Below are 14,767 nucleotides of genomic sequence, written 5' to 3'. Positions count from 1 at the left end.
ATTTTATATTAATTACAAACAAATAATCAATATTTTGTTTGCACGACTTATTATTTACAAAGGCTTGTGAGTTCCATTTTGCATGCTCCAACAATTTGCATGTTGTTATATACAATTTCTAACTTATAACTAGTTAATAATATTAAAATAGAAAGAAAATATGAAATAGGATCAAATAAGCCCAGAATTAGTGAAATTGGGCATATTATTTGAAGTTAATTTTTTTGAAAAATAAAATAAGAAAAGGTACGAACGAAATAAAGTGAATATGTAAACTTAATATTATATACAATAATAAAACAAATAAATAAAAAGAAAAGTATTTTTTATAAAACAAAATTAATTTAAGCATAATTTGAAAAAAAAAAATTTATTTTTTGCTAATTGATTGCTAAATTTGCACAACATAACCAACGATTTAAAAAAATTAATATTGAAATATTTCTTACACCAAACCCGAAATTCCTTATATCAAAGCACGACTGAATAAATTTGTATTTTGAAATAAGAAAGAAAAAGATATATATGTATAATATAAAAAATAAATATGTTTACGTATAAATATATATACATGAAATATATATCTATAAATTTTTAAAATTTAAACACACCAAAAAACCAAAATTTTATTCGTATTTTTTTTTAAATAATTAATTAATGACATTAGAAAAACCCCGAGGAAAAATTTTTGTGTTAAATGATTTAGATAACAAAAATTTCTTATAAATTTATATTATATATGAAAGAAAATTACCTTTGATTTATCTTTAGACTTGGGTGAAATTCTAAACCGACTAAAAACACTCGTCTGATGACCCTGTTGTTCTATAGAATTTTGTGATTGACTTTGATCCTTACAACTACTATTAAAATCTTTTGGAGGAGAAATTTGTGATTCTTTATCTTTTTTACTATTAGAATTTTTATTGAAGAAATTTGAGACAGCTTGTATTAAACTTTTTCTACGTTCCGGATCTTTATGTCGTTTACTTAATTTCGTAACTACTTTGTTATCACAGTTTTTTCCACAATGCGTTGTTGAATTAATCAAATTAGGATCAGAGGTAAAATCTAACATCAATTGACTACCAGATTTTGTATGTTTTTTTGACATTAAATTAAAATTTTCATCAGAATTCATAGTATTATTATATATTAGCATTGAATGATGATTAATATCATTTACACTTTTTGATGTTGTCATTTTTTTGTGACGTGCTTTTAAATCATCATCAGTTGTGCGATGGTGAGCATCAATTCCTATTTTTTGAGAGTTTGTAAGCATATCTTGCATATCTAAATTGTAACGTTTTCGTAACATTTTAAGTTTTTCTTCAGGGCTAATTCCCAAATCTTGATTTGATTTAAGACGAGCGCGGGCTCTAGCATCAGCTCTTAGTCTCTCAGTTAAAGGTGTTTCATCAAGCTTTCTTGTATAAGTCGCTGGCGCTACAGGAAACGTATTTATCGTTTTGGAATCTATTAAAGATTCTACAGAATTCTTTTTAGAAACTAAATTTAATCTATTGGCAGAATTTTGAACTTGTAAATCAAAAGAAGTTTTTTCTAAATTATCACTCAAAGGTCTTTGTCTACGAATATTTGTTTGTTGATTATTTAAATTCGTCGACACCTTTGTTATATCTTTGCTATCATTAATGGAAGTGGAAACTTTTACATCTATATTTTCTTTTCCAACGTCCGCACAAATTTCCCCTGCTTTGCTATTTGAATGTGTTCCAGTTATAGATTTTGATGATGATAAGGACAAGCTATTGCCTGTTGTATTAGTAGAACCTGTACTACTATTATTTGAGTTCATCATATTCCGATTTCGGTTTCTATTCAAACGCTTTTCAGCGTTTAACTGCTTTTTGCTTTGTAATTTGTCCATCACTAGATCATGAATTAAATCTTTTTGTTTTGTTCTTTCTTTGGTAATTTCTTCCAGTTTACTAGACAAAGTGGAGACTTCTGGCACTTTTGTATATTTAAGTGGCTCCGCTTGAGCCCCCAACAAATTTAGATTACTAAATATTGGTTGATTATTAGATTTCTGAACCGTTGCAGCTGCATCAAAGCTATCTAGCGTTTTATTTTCAATTAAATGCTTCTCCGCTGGCATTGGATCCCCACCGCTACCAATACTTTCACCACGCGATGTTTTTCTTTTGTGTTTTTTAACATCTATGGAATCTCGAGCATTACTAATTTGAGTTATTTTTTGTTGAAGTTTTCTAACATATTCTTCATAACTTATTTCTTCGGAGTCTTTACGTTTGTTTGAATTTTGAGAGTCTTCTTGAGATGACTTTCTTTTGACATTAGGTTGTTCAGCACTATGCAATCCCGAAATAGGTTTACTTGAGTTAGAGCTAGATCCTCCAACACTCATAACCTTTTCAAGCTGTTCAAATGGTGTACCTGATGTTGAGGTAGTGGATGTCGCTCCCAAATTGTCCTGAGTGCGTGGAGAAGATGAGTCTAAAGGAGACGTTACTACTGTTAAGCAATCACTTTCTTCAGTTGTAGTATTCGTTGTTCCTTGTGAAGTTATCATTGCTAAACTGTCGTCATCTATTTCATTTGTACTATCAGTGCCACATATATGCTGTTTTGCAGGTTTCCCATTACCAAATATAGATACTATAGTCTCGTTTACTGGAGTTTTTAAATCAAAATCTTGCGCCGTTTTGTTACTTCCTAAAATACAAGCACCTTGCTCTATATAATCAATACCGGGTATTTCTTTATTAGAATTCGATCTTTTGTAAACATTCGTTACGCTATTATGGTAATTATTTTTATTGATAGAATTTTTGTTGTCCTGATGGTACGGGCTTGTTAAAGTGGGTGTGACAGCATCATTTTCAATGAATTCTATATAACCATGATTTTGGATTAATGCACGGTTTGTTGCAGAATATGCTTCTGCACAACTTCCTTCGGATCCTGTATCCATAAAATCGATTTCTCCAATAGCTAAATTTTCCAAAATTCCACCGCATTCCTTTGTAGGGGTTTCAGATGTTGCTAATGATGCCAATCTATTTGCTTTAAAAATGGAACTACTAAAACTATTTGGACCAGAAGGTTTCTTTTTTGACCCTTTTTTATTTCGCCTGATAGTTCCTTTATTTGAATTAAGAACGAATTCTATATCAACGAAATTTTCAGAAACTGCATCATCTGCAGTCCAATCTGATAATTCTGTTTCAGTTAGAACTTGACCAGTCACTTCGGTTTCAGAATCTGATACGGGATTTTCTGTTATAGGTGTAATGTTTTTTTCGGATGCTACAGGAGTTTTATCGTTATCAACGCTTTTTAATGGCGATATGATAGAGGACGACATTACAGGCTTCCCTATTTCTAGAGTGTTTGGTTTGACTGGCCTTTCCTTGACTAATTTCGCATCAGAAGCTTCTAATACTAATGGAAGATTTTTCAAAGACTCAACTTTATTTTCATTTTTTGTATCAAACTTTAACTCAATTTTCTTTTCAGGTTTAACGGCCTTTGGGTTAGTTGCATCTTTTGTTAGGAAGGTTTCGTTAATTTCACTCGAATCTTTATGAGCTGTTTTATTCTCTACATCGTCTTTTTCTGAAGATTTACTTTGAGAGCTTGAACTATTTTCTATGATAGTATCAGCTGTTATGGTACTTGTACTCGTAGTCATTCCTTCAGGTATTTCCATTAATTTTAAATCTTCTGGATCTCCGATATATTGACCGTCAATAATCATTAAGCTATCTATTTGCATCAACGTTCCAGAACTATCATGTATTTCTAGTCTTGGAACTATAGGTTCAGCAGCTGAACTGTTACTAAATAAATTAAAACCATTTTGAGTATCAGGACTTGTTGTCGAATCTAAAATATAATGAGGTATATCATTTAAACTAGAAGTAGAAGAACTTTCACTAGTAAGACTATCAGTTTCAACATTATCACATTCTTCGTCTTTATCGGATTTTTTTGCCCATGGAATACTTGGCACTTCAATGCTTGTTTCCTGACAGTCATCGTTAGTTTCCTCTCTTTTTGAAACATTTGTAGTAACAATTTTATTTTCTTCGGTATTAGCACTTCTTTCAGAATCAGTTTTATATTTTTCCGTATGTGTAAGAATATCAGGAATTACATTTTTAGTTTCATTGGATGAAGGAAGTGGAGTATTTCTTATAATTGAACATGGTTCATTTTCATCTGAAGACGCTTTCGTAAGATCAATCACTTCAATTGTTGTTAGCAATAATTTTTGACCATCAAGACTATTTCTGGCATTAAAGATTTCTGGACTAGATACATTCAAGGCGGACGGTATATTACTTTCATTCAAATCAATAATAGGAACTGTTTTCTCTGGTGATATCAAATCAATAGTTTCTATAATTGGCGATGGAATTTTAACTGGAGTATTTGTTTTAAATTCATGTTGTTTTTTCGTTGTTTCCATTTTATTAATTTCATTTTGATTCATAACAAAATCATTTTGTGGTAAATTACTTTCAGGCAATTTTTGTTCGGATTTTGAGGTTAAGTCACTTTTTGTATTGCTTTTGTTTACTATATCACTTTGTAAGATATTTCCAAGTTTTTCATTTGAATTTACAAGTTTTGTTCGGTCCAAAAAAGTTTTCATGCCAGGACTGATTTCAGCGGCTGGATTTAAAAGTTTCTGACATTCTGATATATTTGAATGAAAATTTTTTAATTTAGAATCTAATACTGAAGTAGAACCAGATTTCATTATTTTGTTCCCTAAAATATCTTCACCTCCTAATAAGTAGCGTTTTTTCAACTCTAAACTCTTTTTCGACGCAATACCTTCTGTGCTAGCTGTTTTATTAAGTAAATAGTCACCAGGACGTGGATTTTTTAAAGGGACTCTATTCGAATTTAGTAAAGATGGATCAACTTGCACCAAAGGTTTAAATTCTAGTTTTTGATGTGATAAAGCTGTTTGGAGGGCTGTTGTAGTTGCATGTGTATTTGTTACAGTACGCAACTTAGGCTGGCTACCTGGCATACCATTATCTATCACAATTGATTTAATCTAAAAATGAATTATATTATATACAAGTTAATGTAGTCAGTGAATATATATTATTTTTTATTAATAGTTGCTGTACTAACCTGAACTTTTGTTGGTTTACGTAAATGCGTATCATCTATAAAAATTTTTGGAGTTTCTCTTATTACAGGATCATGATCAAATTCAGAATCAGTAGAAATTTCAGTCGCAGAATTGAGTACATTGTCATCCGATGAAGATGATTCTGTTTCACTTTGTACCTTAAATGTAAATATAAAAAATAATTGTTATTCAATATTATTTATGTATATTGAAAAATATGGGAAGAGACAATATCAACATGAAATCAACTATATTGATATAAAACAGGTTACACAAATATTTAAAATGTTAGTATACTTTAATTTATTAGTATATTAAAGAGTCTGCTTAAGAAAAATGTTTAGCAATAATATCGAAAAATGTTAAAAGCACAAAGCTGAAATTGTATGCTTGTCCTATCTTAAAAGATTATGTCGGTCCACAAAATTTACTCTGACAAATATTATGATCATATGCGACATATTTTTTGTAATTTCTTCCACTTTTAATTGTAACATAATGAAAAAAATCAATTGGTAAAAAATAAAAAATACATACATACATTTAATTAAACTTATAATATGAATCATATATAACTAATGTTTTTATATATGATTCATATTACATATAATTAATTTTATATTGTGAATCACAAAAAAAAATTACAAGATAAATTTCAAATATAGAACTTATCTAGGTTTAAATGTTCTTGTGAAAAACACAAAATTCCAAATTGACAAAAAAAAATCAGGACAACACTTTAGAAAAACAAAATTAAGCAACTTAATAAAAAATTTTAAAGCATAATTAATTTAAAGATCTATAAGTATCTTTAAAAATTTTAAGCTTTCAAAGTACATTGATATTTTGTTTAAGTTGCATACCAAATTTTCGGGTACGATCCGAAAAAGGTTTTATTATAATTTTAGTAAACATTTCAACGCAAAAATTTACAAACTATAGGTTATTTGCGAATAATTTTAGTTTGGCGACATTTATATTAATATAAATATTAACATTAATAATAAATTTATCAGATTAACAATGAAACGCTTTTATTTTTGGAAAAAAATTCACACCACAAAAAAAAGGGAGAACCACTTGATTTTTTTTATATTTATTTACCTTTAAAAGATCGTACCCAATGTTCTCAAAATAAAAGCTTTTTCTAATATTTATTACAATTGATATTAATGTAATTATTATTATCATTATTATTTTATTTATTATTATTATTTTTATTATATTTTTTATTTTTATTGTTATTACTATTATTGTCATTATTATTATTCTTATTAATTATTATTATTTTTATTATATTTTTTATTTTTATTGTTATTACTATTATTGTCATTATTATTATTCTTATTAGTTATTATTATTTTTATTATTACAACTATAAACATTATTAATAAACTATAATTATATTTGACTCTATTTATTTAAATAAAGAGGACTTTAAAAAAATTAGATTTAATACCAATAAAAAATAATTAACGATTTTTGGAAATTAAATTACATTTTTGGAAAGATGAAAACTTAAATGTAAAACTACAACATCTGATTATTTTGTTCTGTTGTTTATTTATTATTGTTAACGAATTAAGTTTTATGAAAGTCGACAAGAGTCTTTTGTGTTGGACGGACTACGTTTAGAATAATCATTATACGATCGTGAATTACTATAACCAGTCGAACTACTATATGGACTTGTATATCGGGAATTACTGTAATTTGGTAATCTAGAAGTATGATAATCTTCACCACTGTTATAATAAGTACTAGAACTAGGATAATAATAAGAACTGGTGGCATTGTATCCACTTGTACTTGGCATATAACTAGTTGAAGTAGGATTATAAGCGGAAGTTGTGTATGTACTAGTACTATTTGGTATATATGTGCTAGTATTATAACGTCGTCCGCTGCTTGAAGATCTTGTCGTTGACGAAGTTGGAAAATATTTACGTGGTGTAGGGCGATACGATTCCATTAGATCTTCATCATTATCGCTTTCATCATAAGTATTTCTTACGTGATATGTCCTATCCGAATCAATCATTTTTCTTATATAAGGATTATTGCAACCCTTCTTTTCATCCATGAAATCTCTTTTTTTTTCTCTTAGCCATTGACTTCTTTCTAAGAGTAATTGAGTTCCTCTATCAACAGAAGAATCATTAGATGATTTTGGTATATTAGATTTTATTGGCATTTCCACTTCACTGGAATGTGGAGTTAAGCTTTTTGCTTTATTTAATTGATTTTCAATTATATCATCTTCATCTTCCAAACCGGGCCAACAAGGCTTTTTATCAAGATTGTCTGATGACAACCACTTTTGCTTTTTCAAAGATTCTATTTTTGGATTTTTGATATCAAAGCTAACTTCAGATTCTTCAGGTTTATTGTTTTCTTGGGCCATTGTTTTCGTAACACTTGAATCACCTTTATCATCTAATAGTGAAGCACTAGTTCTTCTTTCAAGTAATGATGTTTGATTTAATTCCAAATCTGAGGAAGGCTTAGACAGAGCTGATTCATGTACGTCAGTTGTGCTAGTTGTTGTTGGTGATAGTTGTAATATATGCGATTCTTGTGATGTTTGTTTTTGTAATCTTGAAGAAGGTGTTGCATAAAACGAATCTTGGTTTTGATTTGCGTAGACTTCATCACGTTTGTGTAAAGCTATTAATCTTTCTTTTTCTAGTTTTTCAATTATTTTCCAATCATCGTTTTGTTTATCAGCTACATCATTAGATTTTCTCCTCAATTTATTTTCAATTTTTTCAAATACTTTATTTGTTTCAGGCTTTGAAATAATTTTGTTTTCTTTTTCCTTTGAAAGTGTTGTCGTAGTTTCTTTTAAGTTATCTATATTAAGAGATAATTGTTCTTTTTGTATTACTTTTGTAGAATCTTTAGAATCAATCAATACATCAGGAGATTTTTGTAAATTGTGAGATGATGTGCGTCTAAAGCTGTCACTTACTTTTCTGTTGTCCACTTCTGCATTATCTAGAGATCCTATTGAACTTTTTGAGATCAGTAAAGGTGCAGAAATATCATTAGATGTAAGAGAATTCCTTGGTTTTGAATATTTAGTGTCTTTATCATTTTTTTCCTGTAAAACAAACTGTTTTGTATCTTTGGAATCTTTAACTGATTTCAATCTTTGATTAACTTTTTCCTCAGTTTCTTTTTTCAAATTGCTTCCATTTGTTTTTTCTAATTTCTCATTCAAATTTTTATTATTTTCTTTAATATCTTCAAAATCAGCATCAATAAATTTAGCGGGGAATGTTAGTGATGGAGCATTTTCAACAGGAATTATTATAATATTTCTATTATCAATTATTTCTTTATGATAATTTTCCATTAAATCTTGTATAGAAGGCGGCATTTCTTCAGTGATTTTTGCCACTTCCTTTGCCTTAGCTAGAATATTACTTGAATCTGGGCTAGAACTGGAAGATGTTTTATTTTTGCGAGGTGGTTTTTGCGGAAATTTATTTTCTGTTTCTTCAGTTTTTCCTGGTTTATTATTGTCTTCAAGAAAAGAAACAGTGTCTTTGTCAGAATTGGTTTTGGAGTTACTAGTTAGTTCAGAAGTAGTGATGGCATTTGTCTTTTGTGTTACATTAGTAGTACTTGCTTTCTCTGAAACTGGACTGGGAGAAATACTAGAACCTGAAGACTTTGGATTATCAGTTGTTTTAGGAGCATTTGAAGCAGCAGAATTTGGCTTCGTTGTTTCCTTAGCAGCAGTGGCAACATTTGTCTTTGGTTTTGCATTAGTAGTACTTGCTGTTTCTGAAACTGGACTGGGAGAAATACTTGAAACTGGAGATTTTAGCACTATCGGACTATCAGCTGCTTTAGGAGCATTTGAAGTAACAGAATTTGGCTTCGGTGTTTCCTTAGCAGCAGTGGCAACATTTGTCTTTGGTTTTGCATTAGTAGTATTTGCTGTTTCTAAAACTGGACTGGGAGAAATACTTGAAGCTGGAGATTTTAGCACTGTCGGACTATCAGCTGCTTTAGGAGCATTTGAAGTTACAGAATTTGGCTTCGGTGTTTCTTTAGCAGCTGTGGCAACATTTGTCTTTGGTTTTGCATTAGTAGTATTTGCTGTTTCTAAAACTGGACTGGGAGAAATACTTGAAGCTGGAGATTTTAGCGCTGTCGGACTATCAGCTGCTTTAGGAGCATTTGAAGTAACAGAATTTGGCTTCGGTGTTTCCTTAGCAGCAGTGGCAATATTTGCCTTTGGTTTTGTATTAGTAGTATTTGCTGTTTCTAAAACTGGACTGGGGGAAATACTTGAAGCTGGAGATTTTACCACTGTCGAACTACCAGCTACTTTAGACGCATCTGAAATAACGGAATTTGACTTCGATGTTTCCTTTGCAGTTGTAGCGGCATTTGTCTTTGGTGTTGTATTAGTAGTGCTTGCTTTTCCTGAAGAATCTGGGCTAGGAGGAACACCAGAAGCTGGAGATTTTATTATTGTCGAATTATTAACTGCTTTGGGAGCATCTAAAGTAACAAAATTTGCCTTCGTGGTTTCATTAGTAGCAGTTGCAGTATTTGTCTTTGGTGTTGCATTAGTAGTACTTTCTTTTCCTGAACTATCTTGACTGGGAGAAATACTAGAAACTGAAGATTTTAGTACTGTCGAATTATTAACTGCTTTAGGAACATTTGAAGTAACTGAATTTGTCTTCGGCAGTTCCTTAGTAGCAGAAAGAGCGTTTATATTTGATGTTGTATTAGTAACACTTGCTTTTTCTGAAACTGGACAGGTAGATATACCAGAATTTTGAGTATTTAGTGCAGACGAACTATCGACTGTTTTAGAAGCATCTGCAGTAATGGGATTTACTTTCGGTGTTTCTTTAGTAGCATTAATGTCATTAATCTTTGGTGTTGCGTTAGTAGTACTTGGTTTTCTTGAAATTTCTGGACTTGGAGAAATACTAGCAGCAGTAATCTTTGGTACTATCGCATTATTAATTGCTTTAGGAGCATCTGGAGTAATGGAATTTACCTTCGATATCTCTTTATTAGCACTTACTTCTTTAGCATGTATTTGTAAGTCTGGGCTAGGAGAAATACTAGGAATAGACGCTGATGTTCTTGCACTGTCGCTATTATTAGATACCAGCAAGTCACCTCCACTAATACACGCACTAGAAACAGAATTTGATGTATTTGCATTACCAGTTATTTCTGACTCTTTTAATGTTTGCGAAAATTCTAAAATCTTTGAAGTTTCCGAAAGACTATTATTTTGCTTTTGTATTTTTAAAGTTTCTTCTTTTTCTAGTGAAGGTGAAACCTCTTTTAATAAATCATTAAAGTTATCAATGTCTTTTACAGTTATTTTACTTTCACCGAATAGATTATCAAATGTTTCATCAACATTTTCGTCATTGACCTTTTTTATAACAGCCAGTGGAGTTATAGATACTAATTCGTCCTCAGAATCAAATTCAACATCAACTAACATGTCATCTGGAAACTGGCTGAATAATTTGTCTATGCTATCTGTAGTATCGGTTGAACTTTTCTTTGAGTTAGGAATAGAAGATGGGCTTGGACTTCTGGACCTTATTGCTTCAATGCATTCTTTTAAATCTTTGGGTTTTGAATCGTTTTGTTCTTGATTCGAACTTGTTGTTTTATTTTGCTTTTCGGCGTTATTCTTTGGAGTTGATTCCTTACCAATAATATTAAATGTAAACGGCTCGTTTTCAAAAAGCCATTTAACTGGTTTAATTTTGGGAGCAGGTACTTTTCGCAGCATTTTAGTAGTAACTTTACCGGCTGTTTGACGAATAATATTTGCTAAAGGTATTGCCTTTGGCGCATTTTCATTATCGGTTTTTTTGTTTAACAGAGGTAAAGCAGGAGCGGGCGGAGGTGGCGGTGGCGCTGGTGGGCCTTTACGAATTATATTTTTAGTCTCTGGTAAACTATTGTCATTAGTATTTTGTTTTTCTTTTAGGTTATCTTGCTCAGGCTTCTTACTTTTAACATTCCCTTGATTTTCGGATTCCGTGCTTTTTCTCTTAATATCACTGATTTTATGTTGCTCCGATTTCGACATATCTGTTGTTTTACTAGATGTTTCTCGAAGCGTAGTTTTGTTTAAATCTTGTCCTGTTTTAAAATCAGTTTGAGTTTTGTTTTCTCTATTAACGTCAAATATCTTTCCTGCTTCAATTTTTTTGCTACTATTGGAAGGTTTGGAGTCCGCTTCATCCGTTTTTACAAAAAGAATGTCTTTTATTTTTTTATCAACATTTGGACTATTTGATGTTCCCAAATATTCGTCAATGTCAGGAGTTTGGATCGAATTGGTTTTCAGTTCCTCAACAATTTCATTGAAAATTTCATCTACATTTACATTGTCGAAATCTGTTTCGGTTAGCAAATCGGAAGTTAGCGATTGGCGAATTGAATCACTCAATCTTCTTTTTAACAACTCTCTCTTTTCCAAATTTGAACTACTGTCAGGTTTAGCATTTTTATCATTGTCGTTACCTTTCTTTTGATCTTTTTTCAAATTTTTGCCATCATTATTTTGCTCTTTTTTCTGAATCGTTTCAATTGATTCATCTTTTGCTTTTAAATTTTTACTATTTTTATTTAAACTTGAATTTTCAGTCTTACTTTTTCGAATACCTTTATTATTTTCTTCTTTTTTTGTAGTCGGTTTATCATTTGTTTTAGAAAAGAAGTTATCCCGTTTTTTCTGTAAAAATGAACTAGCCTCATTTTTCCAACCAGATTTCAAATATTCCATAGTTTTCTCTAAATCACTTAACCCTTCAGAATTAGAAGATGACAAGGAGTTTTTGGATTTAATTGATTCTGTAGATTTTTGTATTGATGAGTTGCTTAAACTTAATTTTTCTTTTGAATCACTGCTAAGATTACCTTTTTTCACTAAGTTAAGTGATCCAAATCTTTTAAGTGAATCCTCCATTTTAGACCTATCTCCTTCTTCTTTTATTTTAAAGAGCAGTTTTTGGTTCTTTCTAAACTCTTCTTCACTTAAGCTTTGTGCTTTTGATGTAATTTTCTTTTTATTAGCAGATCTGCAAACAATATTAGAATTTTCAAGTATAGCTTCAATTTTATCGGAAAGATCTTCGCTTGGTGATTTTTCTTCTTGGAACAGTCTTTGATATTCCAAACTTGGTGAACGATTATCATTATCATTATCGAGAATTTCATTCAAAATATTGTCGTCACAATCTACCAATTCACTTTCATTTATTTCAGCAGCTTTTTTTATTTCTTTGTTCAACTTCAATGGTGGAACTTCTTCCTGAACATTTTTTAATGTTTTCTTTTTAGATGACCTTGATTCATTTTCGGTTTTTCCATTATTTTTCGTTGTTGTCTTAACACTTTTTTTACTTGACGAGCTTTGTTTTTTTGAATCTTCTTCAAGTATATCATCAGATCCATCTAGTTGATTATGAAAAATATTAAAATCCTCATTTGTCTGGCTTTCATTTGAAACCGAACCTATTATTTCTTTAATTGTGGGTTTATAGTGTAATATATTTGGTTTTGGTTTTTTAACGAGTTCTGGTATTTTTGAAGATGGTTGAACTTTGCCCGATGACTTATTATCGCTTTTTTCTGAATTTAGATTTTTTTCATTCTGCATATTTAACTTTTCCTTAGCAGTTGGCTTTTGAAGACAACTAATTTTAGCTTTAATTTTGGGTTTCGGTGATGATGGAGTATCCAAAGATTCGTTTGATAATTTAGCAGTTTTTGCAGCCTGAGCCATTTTTTCTTTCATTGTTGGCTTATATAGAGCTGGAATGGTCTTTTCTGTTTGTGATCTACGTATACCACCAGCAGGTTGCGAACAATTTGTAACACTATTTTTTCGTTGAGGAACAGGACTTTTAGGAAAATATTTATTTAAGTCAACATCTTTTAAGGTTTTCTGGGGTTGTTTTGTTACAACAGTAGCCGATTTCTCCAATTTTTGAGAAGGGAAGAATTTTGAAAGATCTAAAGAAGCTTGTTTTGATATTTTAGGGGTACTTATTTGAGAAGCTATAGCCCCGCGAGTATCAGAAAAACTTTGATTTTCAATTGTTTTTAATGCATTACTCATTTTTCGTTCCGTTGGTGGGGAAAAACGATTTTCAATGTCATATAACAACTGGCCAATATCAGGATCATACTTTGGATTATTAAATTTTTTCTTTAGTTGCTGAAAATCAAAATATCTTTCTTTTTCATTATTATTATCATTATCATCCACAAGAACAGATGTTAATTGATCATTTAAATTTTTTATTTTTGGTCTAAAATTTATCTTAGACGATTCACTTTGCTCTTCGATGGATTCTAAAATATTTTCAAAATCCCGATCAGACTTTTCGTTATCTACGCAATCAAGAAAAACATCTTCTTCCTCTAAGTCTATTTGTTTAGCTTCCTTTTCCTTTAATAATTTCAGTTTAGCTTCTTCAGCCGCTTTGAGTTTTTCTTCCTGAATTTCTCTACGAATTTCATCAAGCTTGTTTTTAATAGCTTCCTCTTTGTTTTTTGTTTTAGGTTCTTGTGTTTGCGCTAACTCATTTTTTATTTCATCAATTTTTGAAACTTTATTATCTGGAGAATGTTTGCTATTCTGGTCATGTTTTGAATTTTGCATTAAAGCAACATTAGCATTGAAATCGCTCAGCCATTTTTCTTTCAAAGTAAGTTTCTTTTTAATATCGTTTTTCACAATATTTTCCTTTTCAATATTTTCAACATCTTTACTTAATTTTACAATATTTTGAAGCTGAAAAAGTTTTTCGTTCAAAGAATCTATTCCAGTATTTAATTTGCTCCCCATATCTCGTTCTAAAACTTTTAAAGCATTCCTCAACGCAATAGAACTATTAGGATCTGCTGAGTTATTGGCGAGAAGAGTTCTATCACTCTTTTCAATAGTGTTTCCACCACTTAGTTCAGGTGAATTCTCTAAGAAGTTCTTAATGTTTTCCGGCAGTTTTCCAATTTCTTTTAGTAGGTCTAACTCATTAAGATCATTGGCAGAGCTTATTTCATCTCGAATAACTGTATTGCTGTTATCATTAATATCATTTATAATTTTGCCTTCTTGAATTCCATTTTCATTGTTGGAATTACATAAAACCTGATCCCCTTGATTCATATTTAAATAATTACTGATGACAATATTTTCTACATTAACATTGCCATCATTATTTTTATTATTACTATTATAATTATTATTCTTATTATTATTATTATTATTAATATTATTAATATTATTATTATTATTATTATTATTATTATTATTATTATTATTATTATTATTATTTTCAGTATTATTATTGTTATCATTATTGATATTACTATTATTGTTATTAATAGTATTTATATTTTCATTACTATTATTCTTACTACAAAATTGGGTATCTGCATTGGATACTGCCTGTGAAGTTGAAATTGTATACCAACGAAATATAAATTAATTAAAAAAATAAAAACCAACACCAAAAAATAAATTTTATAGATATCCTAGACTATCTTAACTTGTATTAAATTTTATTAGCTAATGGTACATTTTGACTTTTTTTTTCTAAGTATACATTT

General features: G+C 30.0%; 1 protein-coding gene across 11 annotated transcripts in view; it reads right to left on the bottom strand.

The window, feature by feature from the left end:
• The window catches only part of LOC129614258 (F-actin-monooxygenase Mical), a 113,514-nt gene that overhangs the window by 11,245 nt on the left and 87,502 nt on the right, over positions 1 to 14,767 (bottom strand). For 4 of the 11 annotated variants that reach the window (XM_055528763.1, XM_055528764.1, XM_055528766.1 and 1 more), the window contains exons 17-19: positions 5,143 to 5,301; positions 755 to 5,062; positions 450 to 482 (exon numbers count right to left, since the gene is read on the bottom strand). In XM_055528763.1, the coding sequence (XP_055384738.1) occupies positions 450 to 482; positions 755 to 5,062; positions 5,143 to 5,301 (4,500 nt within the window). Of the gene's footprint in view, positions 1 to 449; positions 483 to 754; positions 5,063 to 5,142; positions 5,302 to 6,474; positions 14,607 to 14,767 lie in introns of those variants that run through there. The other 7 variants (XM_055528759.1, XM_055528762.1, XM_055528761.1 and 4 more) reach the window with 2 other exon arrangements.

Source organism: Condylostylus longicornis, unplaced genomic scaffold (genome assembly GCF_029603195.1).
Source record: "Condylostylus longicornis isolate FDR11 unplaced genomic scaffold, ASM2960319v2 ptg000107l, whole genome shotgun sequence".
NCBI lineage: Eukaryota > Metazoa > Arthropoda > Insecta > Diptera > Dolichopodidae > Condylostylus > Condylostylus longicornis.
The sequence above is the reverse complement of the archived record's forward strand: the minus strand, read 5'-3'. Positions and strand labels throughout refer to the sequence as shown.